This window comes from Chionomys nivalis, chromosome 2 (genome assembly GCF_950005125.1).
Source record: "Chionomys nivalis chromosome 2, mChiNiv1.1, whole genome shotgun sequence".
In the NCBI taxonomy this organism is placed as follows: domain Eukaryota; kingdom Metazoa; phylum Chordata; class Mammalia; order Rodentia; family Cricetidae; genus Chionomys; species Chionomys nivalis.
Window position 1 is genome coordinate 124,730,517 of NC_080087.1, and position 25,647 is coordinate 124,756,163.

A 25,647-nucleotide genomic window follows, 5' to 3' on the forward strand; every position below is an offset into this window, starting at 1 on the left:
AGAAATTCCTCTAATTCTTCTAATACTAGTGTCGCAGCTTGCTTATCTGAACAGAGCAAGGGGAAGAGCCCATCCCCTATTTAAATCATCAGAGTCTTTAGAATTTGATGTGACTGGCTCAGCTGGTGTCGTGTAGTCCAAGGCATTGAAGTGCTCCTTGCATGTCAAAAGTCTTCCGAACAGGCAAGATAAAGCAATATCAGTAGTGGTGTGATAGCATTAGTGTTAAAAATCAGTCTTCTATCAGAGGGTCACTGTAGACTGTGTTTTTATAATATACTTTAGGTATTTTTACTGATTCTAGAGGGAAGGGATAGAAGGGAGGGGGAAAAGGGAGAGAAGGATTGAGAGAGGCAGTAAAGGAAGCATTTCAGAAGCCAAATGTTTTGTGTTCGCTTTAACTGTTAAATTTTCTTCTCTATGTAGCGATGTCTCCGCCGACGAACTTGCATCTGGAGGCAAACCCTGACACTGGCGTGCTAACGGTCTCCTGGGAGAGGAGCACCACCCCAGGTGAGTGCCGCATGTGCCTGAGGACACGTGTATACAGCTCACCACACGTAAACACGTGCCTGTGTTTTCCTAAGTCACAGGAGCGAGAACAGTCAAGTGCTAGGCTGGGGGAAAGACGAACATTTATCCTGCAGAAAATCATGAGGACTGGATAGAACCACGATTTTATTCAGTACATTAAAAATGCCCAAACAGGCTGGAGAGATGGCTCAGTGGTTGAGAGCACTGGCTGCTCTTCCAGAGGACCCGGGTTCAGTTCCCAGGACCCACATGGCAGCTCACAGCTGTCTGTAACTCCAGTTCCAGGGGACCTGACACCCTCACACAGACATAGATGTAGACAATGCGCAGCACAAAAAATAGATAATTAAAAAAAAAAAACAAGTGGTTAAAATCATGGTACATAATGTCTCTTGTGTGAGTTAGTATAAATACTAAAAAGACTATCACTGGAGTGAATACCCTTGGTTTCTGGGTGAGACCGGTTCCAGGATTCCCAGTGATTTTGAAATCTGCAGCTGCTCAGCCCATTACACAGAGTGGTGTTGTGCTTGCATAAAACCTACCGTTGCTCATGTTCTTCGTATTGCCTGTAGACTACTGATAGCCTTACATGCTGCCAGTGCTATGGAGATAGTTGTCCTACTGGATATGTGATGAATTACACCATAAAATGTAAGAGGCGGGGCTGGAGAGAAGGCTCAAGTGTGCAATAGCACTTGCTGTGCAAGCGTGAGGTCGTGAGGTCATCCCCATAAAAAGCTGGGCATGGCTGCGTGAGCACCTGCAATCCCATTGTTGTGGAGGAGGGCGAGGAGGAGGCAAGAGGATTATTGGGGTTTGCGGACTGCCAGCCTAGCTCAAAGTTCAGTGAGAGACTCAAGAGACTAAGGCAGAGAGTGTTAGAAAACGAAACTGAATGCGTTCACACATACTAAAAGGAATTTAGGCTGCTGAGATGGTTTAGTGGGTAGAGGCTCTTGTTGCCAAGTCCAAGTTGATCCCCAAGACTCACATGATAGACGGAAGGAGCTGACGCCTGAAAGCTGCCCTGTGACGTCCACATGTGTGCTCGTACATATGCACACTAAACAAATAAATATACTGATTCATGTGCACACATACACACTCTAGATAGATCAGTGTAATTTTGTAAGGGGAAAGGATCGGATAGAGCTCATCAGGGTGAGTGATCCTGAGGCCAATCCCCGGGACCCCTGTGGTAGCAGATGAGACCACCATACTCATGCCATGGGGGTGTGCAGCATACCGGTGCACATACACACACACACAGTACATAATTGTAACAAGAGTAAACAGAATTAATAGCAATAAAAAGTATTTATAAAATCATAACATGTATAAAGTATAACACTATTCAAGGATCATAATGCATCATAAGAATAATAACTTAGGAGCCAGGCAGTGGTGGCACACACCTTTAATCTCAACACTCAGGAGGCAGAGGCAGATGGATCTCTGTGAGTACAAGGCCAGCCTGGTCTACAAGAGCTAGTTCCAGGACAGGTTTCAAAGCTACAGAGAAACCCTGCCTCAAAAAACAAACAAACAAAAAAAATTAGATATAATTCTATGATTAAATAATGAGCATGGGGAGACGGTTGCCAAGACAACATGATACTCATTATTGACAACATTCTAAATTAAAACAAACTAATTGGAGCTATACTTAATTGGACAAATATATTTAGTTTATTATTTATCTATTTTTAATTTTACTGGTATAGGTAGAATTTCCATAAAAGTGAAACTGTCATACCAACACAAAGGCTGAGGCAGGAGGATTAACATGAGTTCAATGCTAACCTAGTATACTCAGTGAGTCTTAATGCTAGACCAGGCCACAGTGTGGGCCCTGTCTCAACAAAAACAGAGAAAAATAGTATCTGTGTCTGTGTATATATATTATATACATACGTGCATATGTACATAAAATGTAAAACACCTTTGTATGATGTATGCAAGTGTGCATGCACTTTCATCTGTGTATGTTCAGGTGGCACTGTGTATGTACGAAGGTCAGAGGATGACCTTCAGTCTACTTGACTGCTTTCCATCTTGTTTGAGATGGGGGGGTAGGGGGCGCTGATAGTTTCTGGGGATTTGCCTATTTCCACTCTCCAGCTCTCTATAACATCAGTGGAACTACGGACACATGCTATGGTGTCTGGCTTTGTGTGGATTCTGGGGATATGAACTCAGGTGCTCATGATTGCATGGCAAACAACCTTACCCGTTGAGCCAAATTTTTGGTCTGTCATTTGTTGATATCATTTCTTGCACAGTTCTTACCCTTGTTTGGGTTTATGTGTCAGGCTATCTAGAAATGTATGTCTTTTGCAATCATACCAACTAAAACTAGCTTAAAATGCTCCTTTCAATCTCCCCTTTGGAATAGACTGATTTTCACAGGAAGTTTCCTTTGCTGTGGCAATGCATCATATAATGTGACAGTTACATTGTTTCCACATACGTTACTCAGGGTTGGAAACAAGCTCCTTGCTTGCTGGCAGCTGGACCATGAATCTCTGGTCTCAGTGGCCTGCCCATTCACATGGTCAGTAGCGAAGGAAGTGACCTCAACCTTACTGCTTTCCCATTCCATTGGGCTGCTTAGCACATAGTGCTTTAATGTTCACCTTTCCCCCGTTGACAGAATATGCCTTCCTTTCCTTGTCCTTCCTGAGTCAACATCATGTTTGGTCCCAGCCTGGACCTTCAGAGCTCAGGCCACCGCTAAATTTATTGGTGTCTCCTTCCCTTCAACACTTTCATTGCCCCATTATAATAATTCAAAATCTTAATTCTTCTATATGATTAATATTTCTTCTCAAGGATGAGCATCTGTACTTGTGCTTTCATTCCCCCACCTCTGTAGGACCAGAATATTCTCAGGTGGAAATCGGTCTCATAGTAGTCAGAAAGAGTAGACTATTCCTCACCTTTCCTCCAGGTCCCCCATCAAGGAAAAGTAGAACGGAGTGTGGAAGGAGGCTGGAATTTGAAGACAGGAAAGTCTTGGGCCATCACTTCTCTATCTGAAATTGCCTTGTCTTTGTTAAAGATCCCATCGTGTTATTTTGTAATAACACATTTGTACATATGTAGAGTACTGTTAGATCACCCAGTGGATACAATGTAGAATGATCAAGATTAGCATTTCCTTCTCAGACAGTCATTTCTATGTGCTGGAGACCCTCAGACTCACCTAGTTATTTTTAAATACATCATAAGTTGCTACGGACTAGTCTTCACTTTGCAGAGTTGGTAAACATTAAAACTAATTCCTCCTTCCTGACTGTTGGTACAAGTTATTGTCCCGACTCTTTGTCCCGCCTCCATGGGTCCGTCACTGGTGTGTAGTGTAATATACCCTGGATCATAAATGTATGAAACTTAGAAGTATGGCAACTTCCTCTCCAGATATCACTGGCTACAGAATAACCACAACCCCCACGAAAGGGCAGCTGGGAAGCTCTCTGGAAGAAGTGGTTCGTGCCGACCAGAACTCCTGCACTTTTGAAAACCTGAATCCTGGCATGGAGTACAATGTCAGTGTTTACACTGTCAAAGATGACAAGGAAAGTGCCCCTATCTCTGATACCATCATCCCAGGTAATAGAAAAATAAGCTGTTACCCTCAGAGTGGCAGTTTCAGTAGCAGTGGGTATTAGCATCTTAATCCCAGATAGCTGAGTGTGTCAGATAGAGTTGGGATTTCATGCCAACCTCCCAGTGGGCTCTCCAGAACCATGAAGCCAACACAGCTGTTTGGACAAAGGCTTTGCTGTTGCCTCTGCTTCACTATCTGTGCTTCCCTGGGATGCTGTCTGTTGCCATGGGTTTGTAACGAGTGCAGCCACGGCATTAACTCTGTACTGTTTGCTCACGTGAGAAGACTACTAAACAGTGTCGTGTGTCTGTACCCAGTGCCGACAGGCTAAAAGTGATGTGGTAAATGCATCCCACCGGGACATTCGTGCCTGATTTCACAATCCATATCCACCTCCAACAGTTACTAGAAAACAGTTTTCATCTCCATATGTGAGCACAGAAGTACACGTGGTTGACAGTCCAATTCTTCACCTTGCGGCATCACATCCTTTTGCAAATTGGAAGTGGGGTGAAAGACAGAAAGGAAGAAGCAAAGGCCACTCCTACAGGGCCTTCTTTCTTCTGAACTGAAAAACACTATCCCAAATGCCTATGTAGGGATAGGTTCATTGTTTGCCCCAAGTCTTTGGTAGATTGAAAGCACTGGGCAGATTCTGTTCCCTTCTGCATTATTTTGATATGCATTTATGAATATTAATTAAGTTAAATAAATTACGACGTTGGCAGAGGCATGGGCTCCAGGTTGGCTGGCCTGGGCTGACCGTGCTTTTAGTGGTACATTCTCAACCTAATGTCACCATGATGTGGAAAACAAATCAATTAACCAGCCATCTTTTTAAAAAAACTTTGTAAGATTTTATTTTATTACCAAAGGTTTTGGGTTCTTTTCCCTCAACATTGCTGGTATCTTTTGCAGATATTATGTCTAAGTTCTGAGAATGGTTCTGACATTGTGAGTGTGTTTATGATCTTTTTTAAAACTTCAGTTAAAACGATGCCATTCAGGGGCATTTTCTAAATGCAAGAAAGTCCCTGAAAGAATCAGTAACCTGCTTTACTCTCCCAGGGAAGCAAGTTATTCATGACGCTTGGGAAGTCTTTTCAAATAATTCGGGACGCGTTGCATATTACCATCATTGCTTTACCATTCTGTCAGTTTTACTACTGGTCACCTGATGTACACTGCTTTATTTTTTGCCTCTACTTTCCTTTTGCCTCCTCTTCGCTTTGTAACTCAATAGAGGTGCCCCAGCTCACTGACCTAAGCTTTGTTGATATAACCGATTCAACCATCGGCCTGAGGTGGACCCCGCTAAACTCTTCCACCATTATTGGGTACCGCATCACAGTAGTTGCGACAGGAGAAGGTATCCCTATTTTTGAAGATTTTGTGGACTCCTCAGTAGGATACTACACAGTGACAGGGCTGGAACCCGGCATTGACTATGACATCAGCGTTATCACTCTCATTAATGGCGGAGAGAGTGCCCCTACTACACTGACACAGCAAACGGGTGAATCTTGAAATCTTCTGTGTTTGAGACGTGGATGGTGTTGCATGCTGCTCAGCCACTCTGGTTAAATCTGGATGTTTCCAAGGAGAAGCCGGATTGGCCACAGAGATGAAGATGGGGCACATCCAGCAAGATAAGGGACACAGTAAACTAATCGAATGAGAACAAACATAAGTAGCCTCGTGCAGTCTCATTCGAACCACGAAGAGACGAGAAGCTAGAAAAATCCAGAGACAAAGTAGATAAAATTTGCAGACCTTGAGCTGTTTCTTTTTAAAGTATGAATACCAAGCTATATGGTGAGCACCGGTTAGTACTAAGACACACCTCTAAAATGCAGCACTCACTGTGTGTCTCCTTTCACTTTTTGATAAGCTCCCACGTTCCTTTAGCCATAAAACACCCATCCAGAATGAGGGTGGAACGGTAGAAAGACGTAAGCCATAGGGCCTTCTAGATTGTGCTGTTATGCAAGGTAAGGAAACTCCTCTTTAACCACAGTCCGGAGACCAGCATGCAACATCGCAAAGGTTCTCTGCCCTGCATGGTAAGAAACATGCTGAGAACCCCTGTGCATGAGCCCCTCACTTGTAAGTAGAGTTCACTGAGTGCAATTATGGCGATGCAGTAGTTTGTAGATATCTCACTCTGGGGAGACTGAGGACCCTTGTCTTTTTTGTCTGTGTGCATGTGTTTCTTTGGAAAGTACCGCTGTGTTTCTCTGCTGTGTGGCAACTTAAGCCCCTTCAGCCTGGGTGGGATAGAAATCTTTAGTGGTATTATTGCACTTAAAAAAAGAAAGAAAGAAAAGAAAAGAAAAAAAAAGAAACCAAAAAAAACCTATTTGAAAATAGGTTAAAATTATCAGTATTCTCTAAAATGCATTGATGATGACAGAAAGGTTAAAGGGGCCTAACATTATTCTGTATAGCATTTTATTTTTTAACAGTAGTGTATCATGATTTAGATTAGATTAGATTAGACTATTTGCATGATTATGAATGTTTTCTTTTGTGCATGAAATACTGGTTTTTACCTTTTCAGATGTTTCTTTCCTTAGCTTTAATTTTAAAATTACATTAACTTAATCTTCCTTCTTATTTGAAATCAGCTGTCCCTCCTCCCACCGATCTGCGATTCACCAATATTGGTCCAGACAATATTCGTGTCTCTTGGGCCCCGCCTCCGTCCATCCAGCTATCCAGCTTCTTGGTGCGTTACTCACCTGTGAAAAATGAGGAGGACGTGGCGGAGGTGTCCGTTCCCTCTTCAAGCAATGCGGTGGTTCTGACAAGTAAGCCCTCAGATGTCCACATGTGGTAATACCTACAGAGCAGAACGAATGGGGTCTGGTGCCCGCGGAGGAGCAGCTAAGAGGAGCGCGTAGCAGAGCGACACACTAGTCAGGCTTAGCAGGCAACTCTGTAAATTGGGAAAGGTGCAGTGTTTCCACTGGTGTGGTAAACGTTTGATCTCTGTACATCATCGTAGAAAACGCCATCAGTGAAGTCCCAAGGCTTCAGACACAGTCTGCACAGTCTTCCACATAAGTGCACAAGAATAAGTGAATAGCAGATGAATTCTGTAACTAAGGGAAGAATAGGAAAGGTGGCATCCACACATCTATTTCGTTGTCCTTTTTTGTGTGATAGCATCAGCAGGAGATGCTAGAAACAACGACTGGCTACTTGGGCAGGGGAAGGAGTTAGATCAAGGTTTTGTGTGGAACGAGGCAGGAGTTTAGTTCATAAGTCAGAAAACTTCTGTTCGCAGAATTTCCCAGAAGTTGAGAGCTTACAAAACAACTGACATTAAATAGGCATTTTTTATTGTTGTTGTGTTTTTAAATGTGCATTGATGTTTTGCCATGGGAAGTTTCAGGCGCCCTGAAACTGCAGTTTCAGACAGTTGTGAACCACTGTATGGGTACGGGTAGTTAAACCCAGGTCCTCTGGAAGAGTAGTCGGTGCTCTTAACCGCTGAGCCATCTCTCCAGCCCCTTAGATAGACAATTTATAGAAATGGACTCTTCCCAGTTCCTACCCTTTAACAAGAGTTATTTTGTATTAAAGAAAACAAGAGGTTGCAGCAGGGGCTGTGCTCCAAATACACATGTTGTGGTAAGATATGTAAGACTCCATGTGAGAGGAAAGGAGGTACATCAAGTCTGTTCCTTAATAGTGACCAGAAAACAGCCTATCTTATTCATCTGTGTCTCAGAAAATAGAATACAGAAAGGCAGCCAGGCATGACTGACCTTGCTTTTTTATTGAGGACCAGAACATCCAGACACTTGCTTGACTGTGGCCACGGGGCCATTACAGTCACTAGGGATCACATCACCCAGGGTACTAGACCCTGAATCACATGTTGGCTCCAGTTTAGCCAAACCCTGTCACGTGTTAACTGTGTATCTTAAGAGTCTCGATGCTACATGACCTTAAAATAACTCTCTCCCTCTTAGAGAAGTCATTATTATCCCAGTTTAAACATTTAGCAGCTTGGAGCAGTATAGTGAGCCCAGGGGTCTAGACATGTTCATTATCTTGAACACATCAATGGCCCCACAAGGACATGTGCCATTTTGTCCAACTGTACATTTAAATATATATTTAGTATTTAATATACATCATATAGCATGGAAGTTGCAAACAGCCTCATAAGGTTGCTGTGATGGGTCTCTCAAAACTTCTGCCAGTTGCTTGCAAACGGATGGAAGAGGAATCAGTGCGCCATAGCTACACTTGACTGAATCGCATTCATACAGGCAACACCGAGGGCTTTAAAGAGGCACTGGAAAAGGTGACTCTTAACCACAGGTGTCTCCAGGCATAGATGCTCACTTCGCTACAAGTAGGCTGTGGGACTGAGTGCTTGGCTACTTCATCAGATGGAGTGGTCCAGGGAGGGCTGTGCTTCCTCATCCCTTCAAGTTTGAAGCAAGCCCCACTTGCCTCCCTAGATCTCCTGCCTGGGACGGAATACTTAGTCAGTGTTTCCAGCGTCTACGAAAAACATGAGAGCACCCCTCTTCGAGGAAGACAGAAAACAGGTGAGCCGTGCTGGCAATGTGCTTATCAGGTAGCTCTCACCTACCAATTTTAAAGAGGAAATGATACGATGAGTCTAAAGACATGTCTTCACCTTTTATGGTGTTGCACATTACTTAAAATCTTCTTTTTTTGAGTTAGCATAAGGTAATGGGTTTCACTGCATTATTTTCACATGGTGTGTGGGTCTTCCTCTCTCAACCCTCTCCCGGTTCCCATACTGCTCCTCCTGGTGCCCATCCTCCCTGTAATACTGTTCAACCCCTTTCTGCTCTCATGGCACCTTGTCACCTATATTCTGTGACCCTCCTCACCCTTTCCTATTAAGGCAGCCTTTTCTCTTCTCACAACTCCCTTTTCTGGTTTCATGACCCATGGTCCGAACACGTGTCTGTATATATATACATGGTTGAAAATTAAAATCTATGGATCGACATAACAGAAAATATGGTATTTGTCCTAAGACCGGATTGCTTTGCTTAACATAATAATTTCTAGTCCTATCCATTTCCTTGTAAATTTCATTTTTCATTATGAATGAATAATATTCCATCGTATACATGTACCACATTTTCTTTCCCTCCGTCTTTCCTTCCTCCCTTCCTTCGTCTTTTTGGTTTTTCAAGACAGGATTTCTCTGAACCCTGGCCTCTCCTAGAGTCAGTCTGGCCTCAAACTCAGACATCCACCTGCCTCTGCCTGCTGGCTGCTGGAATTAAAGATGTGAGTCACCACTCCTTGGCTTTGTACCATATTTTCGTTGTCTGATGAGCAGCTGAGCTGATTCCATTCCCTGGCTCATGTGAAGAGCAGCAGTGAGCATGGATGTGCAAATACCTCTGTGGTAGGATTCAGAGAGCTTTGGGTATATGCCTAGCAGTCATAGCTTTCTGAGAAGCTGTCATACTGATTTCCATAGTGGCTGCACCAGTTCACATTCCCATCAACAGTGAAGAAACAATCCCATTTCTTCTCTCCATCCTTATAGCATCCTTGTAGACAAGCATTTGTTGCTTGTCTGGTCTTAGCCATTCTGACGGGGATGAGATGGAATCCCAAAGTGATTTTAGGTTGCATTTCTCTGATAGTTAAGGATGTTGATTACTCTCTAAGATATTTATTTTGCTATTTTTTTTAAAACACAGACCTTGTTTATTTTTCAACAATCAATAATTACTAGTTTAGCGATTCAATCATTGTGATCCTACTCTTTGCTTCCAAAGAGGACTGAAGTTAATTCAGAAACTTTGTCATCTCTCCTTAAAACAAACAACAAAAGCTTTTAAGAATAATATCATATCTCTTTCTTGAGAGCTGGTGGACAGAGCTTTCACTAGGTGTCACTACCCACTGGCTGGCCTGCCACTCATTGTCATCTTTATCTTTTTCCTCCTTTGCTAAGTCAACAGGTCAAGTTTTCACCTGATATAAACATTTACAAGGAAGAATTGAATCCAATAAGTAGTAGGTTCTTTCCTAAATAGGAGTTTTTCTTTTAATTTTTTCCATTAAGAAATGCAACCTTTAATCCCAGCACTTGGGAGGCAGGGGCAGGTGGCTCTTTGAGTTCAAGGCCAGCTTGGTCTACATAGCAAGTTCCAAACAAAGTACAGTTTCGTATTACAATTTGCTGCCAAACAGGAGTTAAGATATCACAATTTGGTTTGAGTATATTTTTGATAGAATTAGTGAATGTTATAACAGAAATTAGCTCGCAATCCCAGAGAGCTCAAATTATTCTGGATGAGATGGACACTACATGGTTAATTTTTTAAAAAACATCTACTATATTTTTGTGCTACAGCCAGGATACTTTGCCTAGCGTGCATGAGTACCCGAGTTCAATCCCCAGTACTTCAATGAAAGAGCAGCAAAAAGTACTAAATCCTCACTTAAAAGGGGTATGTGCCTTGTAACTTGTCTGCAGTGGCATCTTTCAGGTTTAGAAGGGCTTGTGTTTAGCATCATCACTACTCTGTTGACCTATCAGTCCCGTATACAACTCAGAGAGCAACTTTGAGAGCCAAATATAAGAATGCTCTTCTCGGAGAGATGCGCTGACACACACGTTCGAACACTGGCCTAGTTGGGGTTACTATTGCTGTGATGAGACAGAATATCAAAAGCAGTTTGGGGAGGAAAGAGTCTATTTGGTTTACGCTTCCATCACTGAAAGAAGACAGGAAAGGAACTTAAGCAGTTTTGGAATTTGGAGGCAGGAGCTGATGCAGAGGCCATGGAGGGGTGCTGCGTACTGGCTTGCTCCCTCTGGCTTGCTCAGCCTGCTTTCTCAGAGAACCCCGGACCACCAGCCCAGGGATGGCACCACCTACAATAGGGTGGGCCCTCCGGCCCTTCCCTGTCAGTCACTAATAAAAAAAAGCCCTGCAGGTTTGCTTACACTCTGATCTTACAGAGGCATTTTCTGAACTGAGTTTCCTTCCTCTAAGAAGACTTCAGCTTATGTCAAGTCAACATACTATCAAGCACAATGCCAAGCCCTTGAAAATATCAGTATTAAGTATTATATAGAAATCTACTATAATTGTGCATATTGTTCAATTACTTTGAAAAAGAAAAAAGATGAGTGACTATGCGAACTGATTATGGTCAACTTTTGGCGCCATATAACCGGGTAGGTTGCTTTTCCCAGCATCTTCTTCTGTGTCTAAGCTGGTGGTTGTTGTCTTTTGTTCCCCCTCCTTGGATGGGAAAAAAAAACAGGTCTTGATTCTCCAACTGGTTTTGATACTTCTGATATCACTGCCAACTCGTTCACTGTCCACTGGGTGGCCCCTCGAGCGCCTATCACTGGCTACATAATTCGCTATCATGCCGAGCATGCTGTTGGAAGACCCAAGCAAGAACGAATGCCTCCCTCTCGGAATTCGTTCACCATCACCGACCTCAAACCTGGTACTGAGTATGTTGTCAGCATTATCGCTGTTAATGGCAGAGAGGAGAGCTCCCCGCTGATTGGCCAGCAATCGACAGGTAATTTTGCTTTTTTAATCTGCGAAGAAATTCCTTCGTATGGTTTTTTGTATGGTTTTGTGTGCTCTGTCAGTCAGCCTCGACACAGAAAGGGCAGTTGTGATGCGTGCTTTTGATCCCAGCACTTGGGAGGCAGAGGTAGGTGATCTCTGAGTTGGAGGTCAGCTTGGTCTGTAGCGTAAGTTCTAGACCAGCCAGAGCTATAAAATGAGAGAGACTCCATCTCAATAAAAGAGGGGAGGGGGCAGTGACAGAATGTGTGGCAAAAATATCTCCCTCTTAGAATACATTTAAAAAGGTAATTTTTTTTTTTTTTTTAACTCTGAGAAACTTCCAGCTGATTCAGTTATCTATGTTTTTGTGCTTTTGCTGGTCAGGTTTTATGTGTTTCCTGGTTTCATAGCCCAGACTGATCCAGAACTGACTTCCGCAGCCCATAAGTTCTCCTTCAAAATCATATTATTATGGACCCAAAGTTATTGTAACCTGGTTGACACTTGGGCTTACTAGTATAGATTTGCAACCCTAGGTACTCAGGAGACGGAGGCAGGAGGATGGACAGGTCAAGGCCACTCTGCACTGCCGTGAGCTCAGTTGGCCTGTGCAATCCAGTGAGACCTTGTCTCAGAGTTGACGCAGTGTGTCTGCAGAGGACTTGGTCCGCACGCGGCAAGCCCTAGAGGACCAGATGTCTGTAGTGTAGAGAGATTTCAGTGACCGTGGTTGGGAGGCCTGTTACACGGTCATCTGTGTCTTGGCTGTGAACAGCCGTGCGTGCATGTGAGCACCACTTCGAGACAGCACGTAGTTAAGGGTGTGTGGGCGAGCACCACTGCAGTTTTTATAACTTTCCTGTGATTTAAACTATTTTCCAAAGAAAATGTTGAGGGAAAAGAATTCACTATTCTAATCTTCTCCTTAAATCTCTTCCCTTGACTTCCTTGTATTTTTTTTTTAATTCTGCTAATTTAGTGTGTATATTTTTGTATGAAGGAAATGTAACAGTTTTCAACGAAAAGAACAAAGAGTGATTCTGAACTTTGGAAGTTCTGGATGTGAAGTTTTCCTGTGACTTTTCTAGTTTCTGACATCCCGAGGGACCTGGAAGTCATTGCCTCCACCCCGACCAGTCTGCTGATCAGCTGGGAACCGCCTGCCGTCTCCGTGCGCTACTACAGGATCACCTACGGAGAGACAGGTGCGCTCATTTTGTGCCCTTTCACCCTGACGGGATCAGGGTCCGGGTGGGTAACTTGGTAACCTGGCAGTGGGTATGGGATTAGATGCAAGCAAGTCCATTTAGAAAACTGCTTTTTCTTTTTTTTTTCTGCCCCCAAATACATGGCAACTATGAACAATGGATTGTCAAATGAAGTTTAGAAGTGGTTTATACCCTACAGCTAGAAGTGGAAAGTACAGCTGAGGGAAAAAAAAAATTTTATGTATTCACAAATATTGTCATTGGTAAATCTTATATTTTCTTCTCTGTTCTCAAAATTTACGAAATATTCTGTTAATGCTTTTTGAAAAGAATGCAATTCATTCAGTTTAAGGTAGAGTGAGCCATGTTCTTGCCCCCTTTTTCTATGTAAAAGATCAATTAAAAATATAATTGCATCATTTCCTCCGTCCCTTTCATCGCCCAAACCCTCCCCTGCCCCTCTCCTGCCCCTCCCTCTCAGATTCTGGGCCTCTTTTTCTTATTGTTTTATACACACACACACACTGCCCATGCAATCCCATAAACACGTATAAGTACACCCTATCAAGTCTTCATGATTTCAGGACGGGCTAATTGCTACTGTACACCTAACTAGGGAGCTCATTCCTGGGAATGTTTTTCACCTTTTGCCTGTTAATCTACAACTCGGTGACATTTTAACGCAGGGATGTTAAGATGACATCAGCTTGAGCGTTCTCCCGATTTTTATATACTTCTCGGGGCTTACTGTATGCATAGGTACACTTGCCTGTTCAGGCTGTGTAAGACAACACTCCTTGGCAGGCAAGTTGCAAGCAGAAGTGATTTACATGCTGCCTTGAGTGTGTTGATATTTGGAGTGACTCCTGGCTCCTTATGGTCTCCACTGACCCCTTTCATACAGGCGGGAATAGCCCTGTCCAGGAGTTCACGGTGCCTGGGAGCAAGTCTACAGCCACCATCAACAACATCAAACCCGGAGCCGATTACACCATCACCCTGTACGCTATCACTGGCCGTGGGGACAGTCCAGCCAGCAGTCGGCCAATTTCCATCAATTATCAAACAGGTACAAACTTCTCATCTGAGGTGACACAAGGTTATTTATGAAGACGGTTATCACAGTATTCTCCCGAGGCATTTTCTTCACTGTGAAATTAATTGATTTTTATTTAGTTCTAAGTGGTGCTGGGAATCAAACCCAGCTTCTCATATATGTTAAACAAGTGCTCTCACTGAACTACACCTGCAATCCTAATTTATTTTCTTAATATGGCAAAAGCCTGTGGCTAACAACACCTACAAGTGACAGAATTTTGAGTCAAAGGTACAAAGAAGACCCCCAAGAGAAAACACTTTTTGTCTTGCGTTTTTAACTGCTACACCCCATGTGTCTGCCACAGACATAAGACATAAAGAGTATTCATAAATACCTATAGAAAAAAAACTCAATGAGCGGATTGGGTAGAGGACACAGCCCTGCCTGAGATGTAGTGTTTTGTCTGTGGAATGAAACATTCATGTTGAAAGTAGTTGTAATAGTCACTGGATTCGTGCCTTTCCTTCTTCAACCTAACCCTTTATTCTTGTCAAAAGAAATATCTGCAATTCATTAGTAGAAGCAAAGCTCATGCGCATGCCCATTAGCACTAAAGACAAGGGCTTGCTCAGTCCTGCTCCCACATACTGGGGCCTCACTGGTTTCTTTTTTGCTTACAGAAATTGACAAGCCTTCCCAGATGCAGGTGACCGATGTTCAGGACAACAGCATTAGTGTCAGATGGCTGCCTTCAAGCTCTCCTGTGACCGGTTACAGAGTGACCACTGCTCCCAAAAATGTCCCAGGACCAACGCAGTCTAAAACTGTTGGTCCAGGTAAGAACAACCGGTGTGTCTCATCTAGCGAGATCAACTGAGAAAGAGTGCAGGTTTCATTTCACGTGTCCTCTATGGAATGTGGTGTGGTGTCCCCATTCATAGACAATATTGCCTGCTCACTTCACAGAGCATGTTTTAGTGTCCATGAATTTCTGGTTTTGTTTTTTGTACAGTTTCGTATAGTAGTGTGGACACTCCTTAAATCTTTAGTCACCAGGAAGAGAAGGATGGACTACATTGTAGATCCTTCTAGACCTCATGTTTTTCTTATATAAAACGACTCTAAGATTATGATCTCAAGGCAATTTCTTAAGGTCAATTTAATTTATTTCGTTTTTTTTTCTTTTTTCTTCAAGAATAGCCTCATTAATTTGGAGGCATCAAGTTAAGTTTTAAAGCTTATTTTTGACTATGATTTTACTGCAATATGCTAAAGCTCTTTTTTTCTTTGAGACAAGGTCTCATGAAATCTATACTGGCCTTGAATGCACTATGTAGCCACGGTTGATTCTCAATTTCTGATCCTCTTGTCTACACCTTCTAAGTGCTAGCTAGTACTTACTATAGGCTTCCAGTTTACTATGGCGCTGGGTATCACAGCCCGGGTTTGTAGCACTCTTGATTAAGTTGTCTCCCCAGCCCCAGTATGTTCAACTTTTGTTTCCAATAAACAGGTTTCCGCAAGAGGAAATTGGCTCTGACTTTCCCAGGAGGAATAGGTGTTTCACGATTATTGGGCACATCTGCTTTTCATTATGCTCTCTCGGGAGTGGCTTGGGTGGCTTTATAGACCTGCAATTGCCTCTCCTTCCTTTGCAGATGAAACAGAAATGACTATTGAAGGCTTGCAACCCACAGTGGAATATGTGGTTAGTGTCTATGCTCAGAATCAGAACGGAGAAAGCCAGCCCCTGGTTCAAACTGCAGTAACCAGTACGTAACCAATACTTCATTTCTACTTCCAAAGTCATTTTGTTTTAGGGTGTCTGGATGCCCCCTACATGTCTTTTGCCATTCATTATATACAGGGAAAGGAGACATGTTGGTTGGTTCGTATCTTAAGATGAGCCCTTGGCAAACATTTTTTCCTTTTTGCCACACAGTGAGCTTGCAGGGAAAACTAGTATGGTGTTGCCGCCCACAGCTTCTGTGCTTTGAATCGCCTTTGCTCAAATAGCCTCAGCAAAGCCTCATTGGCCTTTAGCGAATCTACGAAATATTTCTCTAGGACCTACTTTTTCTATGACTGGGTGGTAAAGTTGACCGAAATACCCCATGAAGCTGCTATGTCTGGAGCACTGTGGCTGGGCCAGCATTTTACTCTAAATACTTAATAGAGATGGGGAAAAAGAAGAGTTCGACAAAGATTATAGCAGTCCGAGTGGACATTGAAAATCAACTTTACCATTTCCAAGATACAGAAAAATCCAGGTCTGTGAGACTAACTTCATGTTGCAAAATCAAATCTTGATGGAATATCTTGAAATTAATGAAAATTTCCTTTGTGGGGACTTTTGCAGGTGTCTACACACCTCACGCACACCTGTTTTAGTAAATAATGTGACACTCAGTATCTAAACCCCCGCAAAGGCTCTCTTCAGCAAATGTCAAGTAACTTGCTATTTTAATGGTGTGATAATTGGAGTTTAATTCATCCAAGATAATGGTATCTGCAGAACTGCTTTGCACGGTATAAAAGTATGCTTATTTCGCAACTAGCTTTTCACATAACCTCTCACCATTAATTTGCCTAACAGACATTGATCGCCCTAAAGGACTGGCATTCACTGATGTGGATGTCGATTCCATCAAAATTGCTTGGGAAAGCCCACAGGGGCAGGTTTCCAGGTACAGGGTGACCTACTCAAGCCCTGAGGATGGAATCCATGAGCTTTCCCCTGCACCTGATGGTGAAGAAGACACTGCAGAGCTACAAGGCCTCAGGCCGGGTTCTGAGTACACAGTCAGTGTGGTTGCCTTGCACGATGATATGGAGAGCCAGCCCCTGATTGGAATCCAGTCCACAGGTATATCGTTAACTGCACCGCCTGGGTGCTTATGGGAGCAGCGGCTTTATGCCTTGCTGACATTGCACTTTATTGGGCTATTGATTCCCATGTCAGGGAGAGTAGAAAGATGCCCTCAGATGCTTCGGAAAGGCCCTCTTTACTGAGGAGTGCTAACGCACAATAAACGTTAGGTGATCTTTAGCTAACTAAGTCTAGTAAAAAGACATTTGAAGTAGCTTAGATATATATATATATATATATATTAAATATTATATATATATACATGAAGACCATAAAGCAAGACGTTTGAAGATGCTACTAAACTGTGGATTATTTCCTAAGTGATACACCTCTGTAGCCCCCCCCCCAATTTCACACATGAAGGAAAGAAGTCTAGAATCATAGAGCTTACTCTGAGAAATGACCCTAAACCGAGCACTTCTTGCAGCGTGATCTAAGAGCACATGGGCCAGAGAGCCTGTGCCGCTGCCTCATTTGCTTAAAGGATTCTGATCCACACATTCGGGACAGAGTGCTGAGGGCCGGTGCTTCCTCCAATCCTTTGTCCCCTGCGCTTTACTCCTGAAGCAGGGTCCGAATGCTCAACGCGTGTAGAGGTGGCATCCGTGTTCCTGCTCTTTGCTTCTCTTTTCTGCCTCTGTTGTGAGCCAATTTTCTTTGACGCTGCACTGCAGAGAATTCTTCAAATTTAGCGGTGGTATTTGCCATGGGGTTCAAATAAAAGAGACAATAAAAAACGTAATTCCATCTCTTGGATGGAGTACTCTGTGAAATGGTTTACCATACAGAGATAAATTTATATAGAAAAAGGGCCACTGCTCATCTTTTTCATACAAAGAAAAAATCAATTCTAATGACCAATAAGGCAATTTGATTCTTGGTTTTTAAAGGGGTGGAGAGGTAAAGCCTTTTAAAGCCCAAAGTCTATTGGAGGCCTGACATTTACCCCAGTGTTTGCAGTGACTCTGAGAATTGCTGGTATAGAGCGCACGTCCCTCTCCTGCATTCCTTTATGACCTGTGTGTACTGAATCTCTCCTGGGCCGGGGAGCCCCACAGCCCCTACAAGAGCTACCCATTCCTTTTCTTAAAATTCACTGTATTTTCCCTTTTCCCCATTCCCTATAAGATAATCTTTTAATCAATGACCCTCCTGACAGCCATTCCTGCTCCAACCAACCTGAGGTTCACTCAGGTGACACCCATCAGCTTCAGTGCCCAGTGGACAGCACCTGATGTGCACCTCACTGGCTATCGAGTACGGGTGACCCCGAAGGATAAGGCGGGACCGATGAAGGAAATCAACCTTTCTCCAGACAGCTCATCTGTGGTTGTATCTGGGCTCATGGTAAGAAGTGAGCTTCCATACCTGGAATAAGGAAGTAGGTCATTTTATAGCATTTATCAGGGAGTAGAAGTATAATCTCATACAAATCGAACATTCTTTCCTTATACCGCCAAAACAATTTTCTTATAAATGTATACAATAGAATTCTCTTATGTTGAACTAAGATTTTCTAGATGACTGTTAGATTAGAGTGGTATAAATAGCATTGGATTTTGTGTAGTTCTTTGACAGACAATAAGTATTCTGGGTTTTTTTTTTTAAAGGTTGTATTCCATAGGGATCTATTTACGAATCCACTGAGTGAATTTATAGCTTTTATGAGTGGCATTTCCTTGGCAGGAAACATTCTTCAATTAGTACCAAGCTAACTTGACACTACCCTCATTAAAACATTTAAAAATTGTCTGGGTGTGTTAGCACATGCCTCAAATCCCAGCAATAAAGAGACAGAGAGGCAGCTGGATCTCTTGAGCTGGAGGCCAGCCTGGTCTACAGAGTGAGTTACAGGACAGACAGAGCTACACAGAGAAACCTTGTCTCAAACAAACAAGCACCATTTCAAACTGTAGACATATGGAAAACTGACTAGGATCCTAAGGAGTTGATGTACATCTTAACACAAGGCCAGTTCCAGGGGAAGCAGCAGAAGAGAGCTCAGAGACAATAGAAATATTCTCTTGCCTCTTTGTGATCAGAAAAATAAACAAATACATAAATAAGTAATGCATAAAGGTGTGGTCCATATCTGTTAGCAGTGACCCACTTGTCTTCTGATGTACTAGGATTATAGATGCTCAGTCTGCCCTGGTAGACCAGGCTGACTTTGAATACACAAAGATCCAATCACCTTTTGGCAGCCAAGGGCTGGGATTAAAGGTGACATCATGCTTCGATATGCCTGACATTTTATATGGATGATGTAGATTGGAACTCTGGTTCCTATAAAGGAAAAAGGAAAAAGGTGCTAACACTTATTTATCTTATTACCACTTTAGTATAATTATGTAATTTGTGAATTTCTTGGACTTAACCCCTGAGAATGTTTTAAAATTCATCCAGTTTAAATCTGTTGTCAATCACAGGTACAGGTGAAGTTAATCCGAGAATGTGAGGTGTCGTGGGTTTGCAGATTGTCTTTTATAAGTACTGCGTTTCTCTATGTTTTAGTAGAACTCCAGGCTTTATGCAATACTGTTGCAAATACTTCTTATGACCTTATTTCTAGGTGGCCACCAAATATGAAGTTAGTGTCTATGCTCTCAAGGACACACTGACAAGCAGACCAGCTCAGGGAGTCATCACAACTCTAGAGAGTAAGTAACCAAATGTTTTAATATTGACAAACTTAAACTGTAAGTAAAAATTGAGGTGATCTCTTAGACTATGCATTTAACAATAGAATTTGGAAATTAATATACTATCTGATCTTTTTGATAATCCACTTCGCATTTCATCCAGAAAACGGCCTGCTGAAACAGTGGGACTATGGCACTCAGTTGGCTCCATCTGTGGTCAGCTGTTTTCACAGAGTTCCATTTGGGGAGGATGAACTGGCTTCTGCCACAGGAAAGATGGGGCCAAGTTAGGGCCACGGTCTAGTTCTCTGCTTTATCAAAAGCAGATGAGCATTCTTTCAGCAGTCAGTGTGGTCATCTGTGGAACGATGAAGGGAGAAGATGCAAAGCTTTATAGAAATGACAGAATACTGCCAGCCACGCTCATGTTATTACTAATAATTATGTTACGGTTCCTACGACATATTTGTGCATTTCTGAATACTATAGAGTCAGCCCTGGGACCCACTGGTAGTGTTGATAAAGTTATCAGTTTCTTCAAAGGAACGACATGAAAGTAAATATTTTCATATTTTCTAAATACCGTTAGCCCTTCTTTCCGAATGACAACGGGGGTACCCGCTACATTATTCATCAGTGCATGTATTTGTGTAATGAGGAAGTGTTTTAAAATAGCTGTGCTCCTACACAGATGTCAGTGCTCCAAGAAGGGCCCGTGTGACAGATGCTACAGAGACCACCATCACTATTAGCTGGCGAACAAAGACTGAGACAATCACTGGCTTCCAAGTCGATGCTATCCCAGCCAATGGGCAGCCCCCAGTTCAGAGGACCATCAGCCCAGACATCAGAACCTACACCATCACAGGTCAGTGTGCTCAGTATTCTGACTGTTTACCCACAGCATAAGCTGGCTTATTAGTTATTCCGAGACCAGTGTTTGATGAGAACACAGTTTGAAATGTGGTTACCGTCCCATGATGTTTTACTTCCTGACTTTTGTTTCACCTATAAAGTTCATCAAAAATATTTTTTTTTCACAAAATGCTCATTGTTGTTTAAACAATGCACAAAGAAAATGCACACACACCCGTATTCACAGACAAGAGTCTGAGGCTGGAAGATGTGACATAACGAAGCCCTATTTTTTAAAAGTTAACACAGAAAACCAAAAGATACAAAATAGTAGTACATGCTTTTTAGCATTAGTATGACTAGATTTTAAAAAGTATAATGACATTTGTAATTACAAACAGCACTACACGTCTGACAGTGGTGGCACACTCCTTTAATCCCAGAACTTGGGAGGCAGAGGCAGGCGGATCTCTGTGAATTTGAGGCCAACCTGGTCTACAGAGTGAGTTCCAGAACAGCCAGGGCTACACTGAGAAATCCTGTCTTCAAAAAACTACATATAATAAAGGTTGAAGTGTAGCCAGAGATTAACAATTGGAGTTCAGTATCAGGAACATATGTGACTGTCTTTTGAGATAGCTTTTCATTAATAGTGAGTGTCCACACCATGATGTGCCTACCTGTTCCCCTGTGGACCGCTTCTGTAGCCTACAAAAATAGGCTACAGGGGGAGTCAAGAAAATGGCAGGCAAGCATGAGCACTGGCCACTAGAATAAGAACAGATAAAAGGTGTGTCTCTTTCAACCCCAGGTTTACAGCCAGGCACTGACTACAAGATTTACCTGTACACTCTGAGCGACAATGCCCGGAGCACCCCCGCGACCATCGACGCCTCCACTGGTAACCACAACCACGTAAACTTTAGAGCTAACCGGGAAGCTGGGCTTTCCAGGTTCTCCCGCCTCGGTTGGCTGGGGCTGGGTGCGAGTGGGAGCAGACTCAGGGCCATTCATTTTCTAAGGTGTCACTTGCCTTTCAGCCATCGACGCACCATCCAATCTGCGCTTCCTGGCTACCACACCCAACTCCTTGCTGGTATCATGGCAGGCGCCCCGTGCCAGGATTACTGGCTACATTATCAAGTATGAGAAGCCTGGATCTCCTCCCAGAGAAGTGGTCCCTCGGCCCCGCCCTGGTGTCACGGAGGCCACCATTACTGGTATTGTTTCCATGCTGTGGTATTTCCCCTTAATCATAGATACCTGTCGGGCGGTGGTGGCGCACGCCTTTAATCCCAGCACTTGGGAGGCAGAGGCAGGCGGATCTCTGTGAGTTCGAGACCAGCCTGGTCTACAAGAGCTAGTTCCAGGACAGGCTCCAAAACCACAGAGAAACCCTGTCTCGAAAAAAAAAAAAAAAAAAAAAAAAAATCATAGATACCTGACATCCATAATACCCCCCCTCCCCCTTGTGTCTTTGATGCTACATCATGAGAATGGGGTGCTTGCCTCTAGAAGATAGTCTTCTCCTTGGGGACAGTAGTGTTCTCAAAAGGTGTGAGTGTCTGAGCTTGTAATTTCAGGGCCGTTATACGATATAGCTAGATGTATTATTGCTCTCTGATGTAAATTCATCTATTTCTTCATTATATTTTGCCCCCCAAATAAGATAAATCATACCCAGTATCAGCTGGGTGTTGAAGTCCCTGAGAAAACACAGATATCAGGAACCAAAGCTTCTTCGTTGCATTTGTGGAACAGGAGAATAGAATCTGGTATGGAAGGACGACCTGGGTTTTTGCACTGTCATTGAAGGCTGCCAGTGATTGGGCCTAATCGGAAGTCTGAAGTCTGATGCTCTCTCTCCCAAATGTCTAGTCCACTGGTGGCATACAGTGTTGATGGGTTATCTGCTGTCAATCCTCTCTACACTGAAAGAATACTCTAGAAAGTTTACTGTGAAACTGTCTTTTCGAGTGTCAGCTGTGATTGGAAGATGGTTAGCTGGCTGGTGGCCTTTGTGTGCAGTCTCTGAGTACAGAGAGAAGGGGAGCTGATTTTACCTTTGCCGGCTACAGTGACAGCTGGGAGGCCTGCTTACTCCCCATCAGCCTCAGCCGATGACCTCAGAGACAGCTGGGCGGCATCCTTGATCCCCCACTGACCTCTGCCATGTCTGCCAACCTCATGAGATGACTGTGTTCCCCACCAGGTCTGGAGCCAGGAACCGAGTACACCATCTACGTCATCGCCCTGAAGAACAACCAGAAGAGTGACGCTCTGATTGGGAGGAAGAAGACAGGTAAAGGCTCATAACCAATGCTTGGTCTGCAGAGTGAAGCTCTCTACGTTTTGACATGTTTCTCATGGATTATTTTCTTCAGCAGTGTGACTTTTATATCGTACTTTTTGACAGGAATTACCTAGCATGCTCTAAAGATAATTTGATTTATTTATTTCTCTACAACCTAAAGCCTTACTCACCTTTCAGAAATTCAAACTAGATAGTTTGAATTGGGGTGGGGAAATCTTTTAGTGGTGGGAGCAAAACCTTTCCTATTTGTCTTGATTTATTACTTGGTTTCTGAAATTTCAAATCAAATATTTCAGTTGCAAAGGCTTAATTGGAGCAGAGGTGGCTTTCTATGGGGCTCAGCGGCTCAAAGCTTTGTCTGTATGAGAAGTTCATGCTAACATTTGTTTTTTTCCTGTCTGAACTATAAAGAAATCTGTGAGGAAAATCCAGATTTCTTTCTAGAAAGTGTTTTGTGATCTGAGAACTACTGACTGGCTACGAGCCTTGATTGAGTTGACGAACAGTTGTGACCTGGATTGATGGTGATTGTTGCTTCTTCTTGAGCTTAACGCGCTTTGCTTTTTTGGCTCTAACCTCTCTTGGCTAGATGACCTTCCCCAGCTGGTTACCCTTCCACACCCTAATCTTCATGGACCAGAGATCTTGGATGTTCCCTCCACAGTTCAAAAGACCCCCCTCATCACCAACCCTGGGTATGACACCGAAAATGGTATTCAGCTTCCTGGCACAACCCACCAACAACCCAGTGTTGGCCAACAAATGATCTTTGAGGAACATGGCTTTAGGCGGACCACACCACCTACGGCCGCCACCCCTGTCAGGCATAGGCCAAGACCATACCTGCCGAATGTAGATGAGGAGGTTCAGATCGGTCATGTTCCCAGGGGAGACGTAGACTACCACCTCTACCCTCACGTTCCGGGGCTCAATCCAAATGCCTCTACAGGACAAGAAGCTCTCTCTCAAACAACTATCTCTTGGGCGCCATTCCAGGAGAGTTCTGAGTACATCATTTCATGTCATCCTGTTGGCACCGATGAAGAGCCCTTACAGGTATCTAATTTTGTCTCTATTTGTAACTTTGTCAGTCAGAAAGGAGTCAACCAGAAGCGACCAAAGCTCTCATGTCAAATGTCCACTCTCCCATGACTCTTAGGAAGATGTTACAACTCTGGGAGTTGTTTTCTTTTCTCATTGTGGCTCTGGAGGATAAGTCAGAGGGTGTCACTGAGTTTGACTCAGTAGAGAGAATGAAATTATTTTTATTATTCTCATACACTGGAGGCTACTTTAGTGAGACAGATAAAAAGATGATTGTAGAAAAGAAGGAAAAATATTCTACTTTTATATGAAATTTGAAATGCTGCCCTCGTCCTTAAAGGGATACATCATCCATGATGTGTTTAGGAAGATTGGGTGAACCTTTGGGTACCAGCTGTTATGAGAGATTGACTCTCGAAAACTCTGTTCCTTAATTTGTCCCATAGGTGCTAGAATCAATTTATATTGTGTTATTTTTAGAAAGTGGCAGAAACTTAAAGATTGACCTACTGGAAGGCATTTATTCGCTTAGAAATTTAGCCTGGGGATGTGCCAGTGTTTTAGGAAAGGTCAAGTTCTGGTGTGATGGTCCCTTCCATGGCATGCACTTATCTCCCCTGGTGTCCATGTTTATGAAGGGGTTTTGCCAGGCGTTCTAGGGAGCCACCGGTAATTGTGAACCACCTAGGTAGAAAAATCTAGTGGACTTCTCATTTGACTTCTCATCTGGACTGGGTGGGAATCCTGTATTGCGCCCCCTCTCCCTTTGCTCTTTTTTAAGTGGGAAGGGTTATTAACAGAACAGGGAGCTCTTGCCTGTTTGCCATTGTAATGCTCTCTCCCCACTTTGGATGTACAGTTCCAAGTTCCTGGAACCTCTACTAGTGCAACTCTGACTGGCCTTACCAGAGGGGTCACCTACAACATCATAGTTGAGGCACTGCAAAACCAGAGGAGGCACAAGGTTCGAGAAGAGGTTGTTACCGTGGGCAATGCTGGTAAGTACACTGCTGTCCTGGTCAGGCAAATGCTTCTGCTGGATCCCCCGGAGAAGGCTTTGTCTGTTTTTCCTTCTTACCTTTGAACTTAGGAAAGTGAAGGCTGCAGGATGGGAGGAAATTTCCCCTCGTGCAATCCTAGGGTGTTCACTAACACATATGTGTGATTGACAGGCTGTCAGTGATGGAATGACAGGCCTGGGAGGATGTTAATATTATTTAGTCCAGTATTCTTTGTCCTTCCTATTGAGTGTCTAGTTGATAGAGGCACTGGTTTCTGGGTACCTTTTACTATTCTCTTGTCCCTAACTGGGTTCTACCAAATGTTTTCAACCAAAACAGGATACCTATAAATAGTCTTCCTTGGCAACATTAAGTGATGACTTAGATTTTGTTCCTAAGGTAAAATGTTACCAAGCCAACATTGCTCCTTTTTTTCCAAAGAGCTCCCTATTCCAAATTTCAATTTTATACACTTCTTTGTTTTCTTCCTTTTAGACGTACTTATTTTAATTTTATGTGTATGGGTGTTTTGCCTGCATGTGTGTCTGTGCGCAACATGCATGCAGCACCCACGGAGGCCAGAAGAGGGCGCCGGATCCTCTGGAACTGGAGTCACAGACGGTTGTTAGTCACTGTGTGGGTGCTGGAATCTATGCCCAGTTCTCTAGAAAAGCAGCCAGTGCTCTTAACTCCTGATTCATCTCTCCAGTCCCTTTATATGTGTTTTAATGCCCTTTAATACATATATAAATTTCATGTTACATACATGCAAGATCTTAATAAAGGTTAAATGGCCATCATATAAATTTAATAAAGATTAAATGATCACCATGCAACATCTTAATAAAGGTTAAATGATCACCATGAGACATCTTAATAAAGGTTAAATGACCCCCTTGCAACGTCTTAATAAAGGTTAAATGACCCCATGCAACGTCTTAATAATACAAGTTAAATGACACCCTTGCAATGTCT

General features: G+C 43.1%; 1 protein-coding gene across 12 annotated transcripts in view; it reads left to right on the forward strand.

The window, feature by feature from the left end:
- Positions 1 to 25,647, forward strand: part of Fn1 (fibronectin 1) — a 68,607-nt gene that overhangs the window by 34,150 nt on the left and 8,810 nt on the right. The window contains exons 23-41 of one of the 12 annotated variants that reach the window (XM_057763307.1): positions 427 to 513; positions 3,958 to 4,149; positions 5,391 to 5,663; positions 6,775 to 6,957; positions 8,626 to 8,715; positions 11,438 to 11,707; positions 12,789 to 12,905; positions 13,813 to 13,977; positions 14,628 to 14,783; positions 15,606 to 15,719; positions 16,544 to 16,813; positions 17,976 to 18,163; positions 19,389 to 19,476; positions 20,150 to 20,326; positions 21,125 to 21,214; positions 21,354 to 21,533; positions 22,526 to 22,615; positions 23,217 to 23,683; positions 24,531 to 24,669. In XM_057763307.1, coding sequence (XP_057619290.1) covers positions 427 to 513; positions 3,958 to 4,149; positions 5,391 to 5,663; positions 6,775 to 6,957; positions 8,626 to 8,715; positions 11,438 to 11,707; positions 12,789 to 12,905; positions 13,813 to 13,977; positions 14,628 to 14,783; positions 15,606 to 15,719; positions 16,544 to 16,813; positions 17,976 to 18,163; positions 19,389 to 19,476; positions 20,150 to 20,326; positions 21,125 to 21,214; positions 21,354 to 21,533; positions 22,526 to 22,615; positions 23,217 to 23,683; positions 24,531 to 24,669 — 3,336 coding nt within the window. The remainder of the gene's footprint in view (positions 1 to 426; positions 514 to 3,957; positions 4,150 to 5,390; positions 5,664 to 6,774; positions 6,958 to 8,625; positions 8,716 to 11,437; positions 11,708 to 12,788; positions 12,906 to 13,812; positions 13,978 to 14,627; positions 14,784 to 15,605; positions 15,720 to 16,543; positions 16,814 to 17,975; positions 18,164 to 19,388; positions 19,477 to 20,149; positions 20,327 to 21,124; positions 21,215 to 21,353; positions 21,534 to 22,525; positions 22,616 to 23,216; positions 23,684 to 24,530; positions 24,670 to 25,647) is intronic. The other 11 variants (XM_057763308.1, XM_057763313.1, XM_057763309.1 and 8 more) reach the window with 11 other exon arrangements.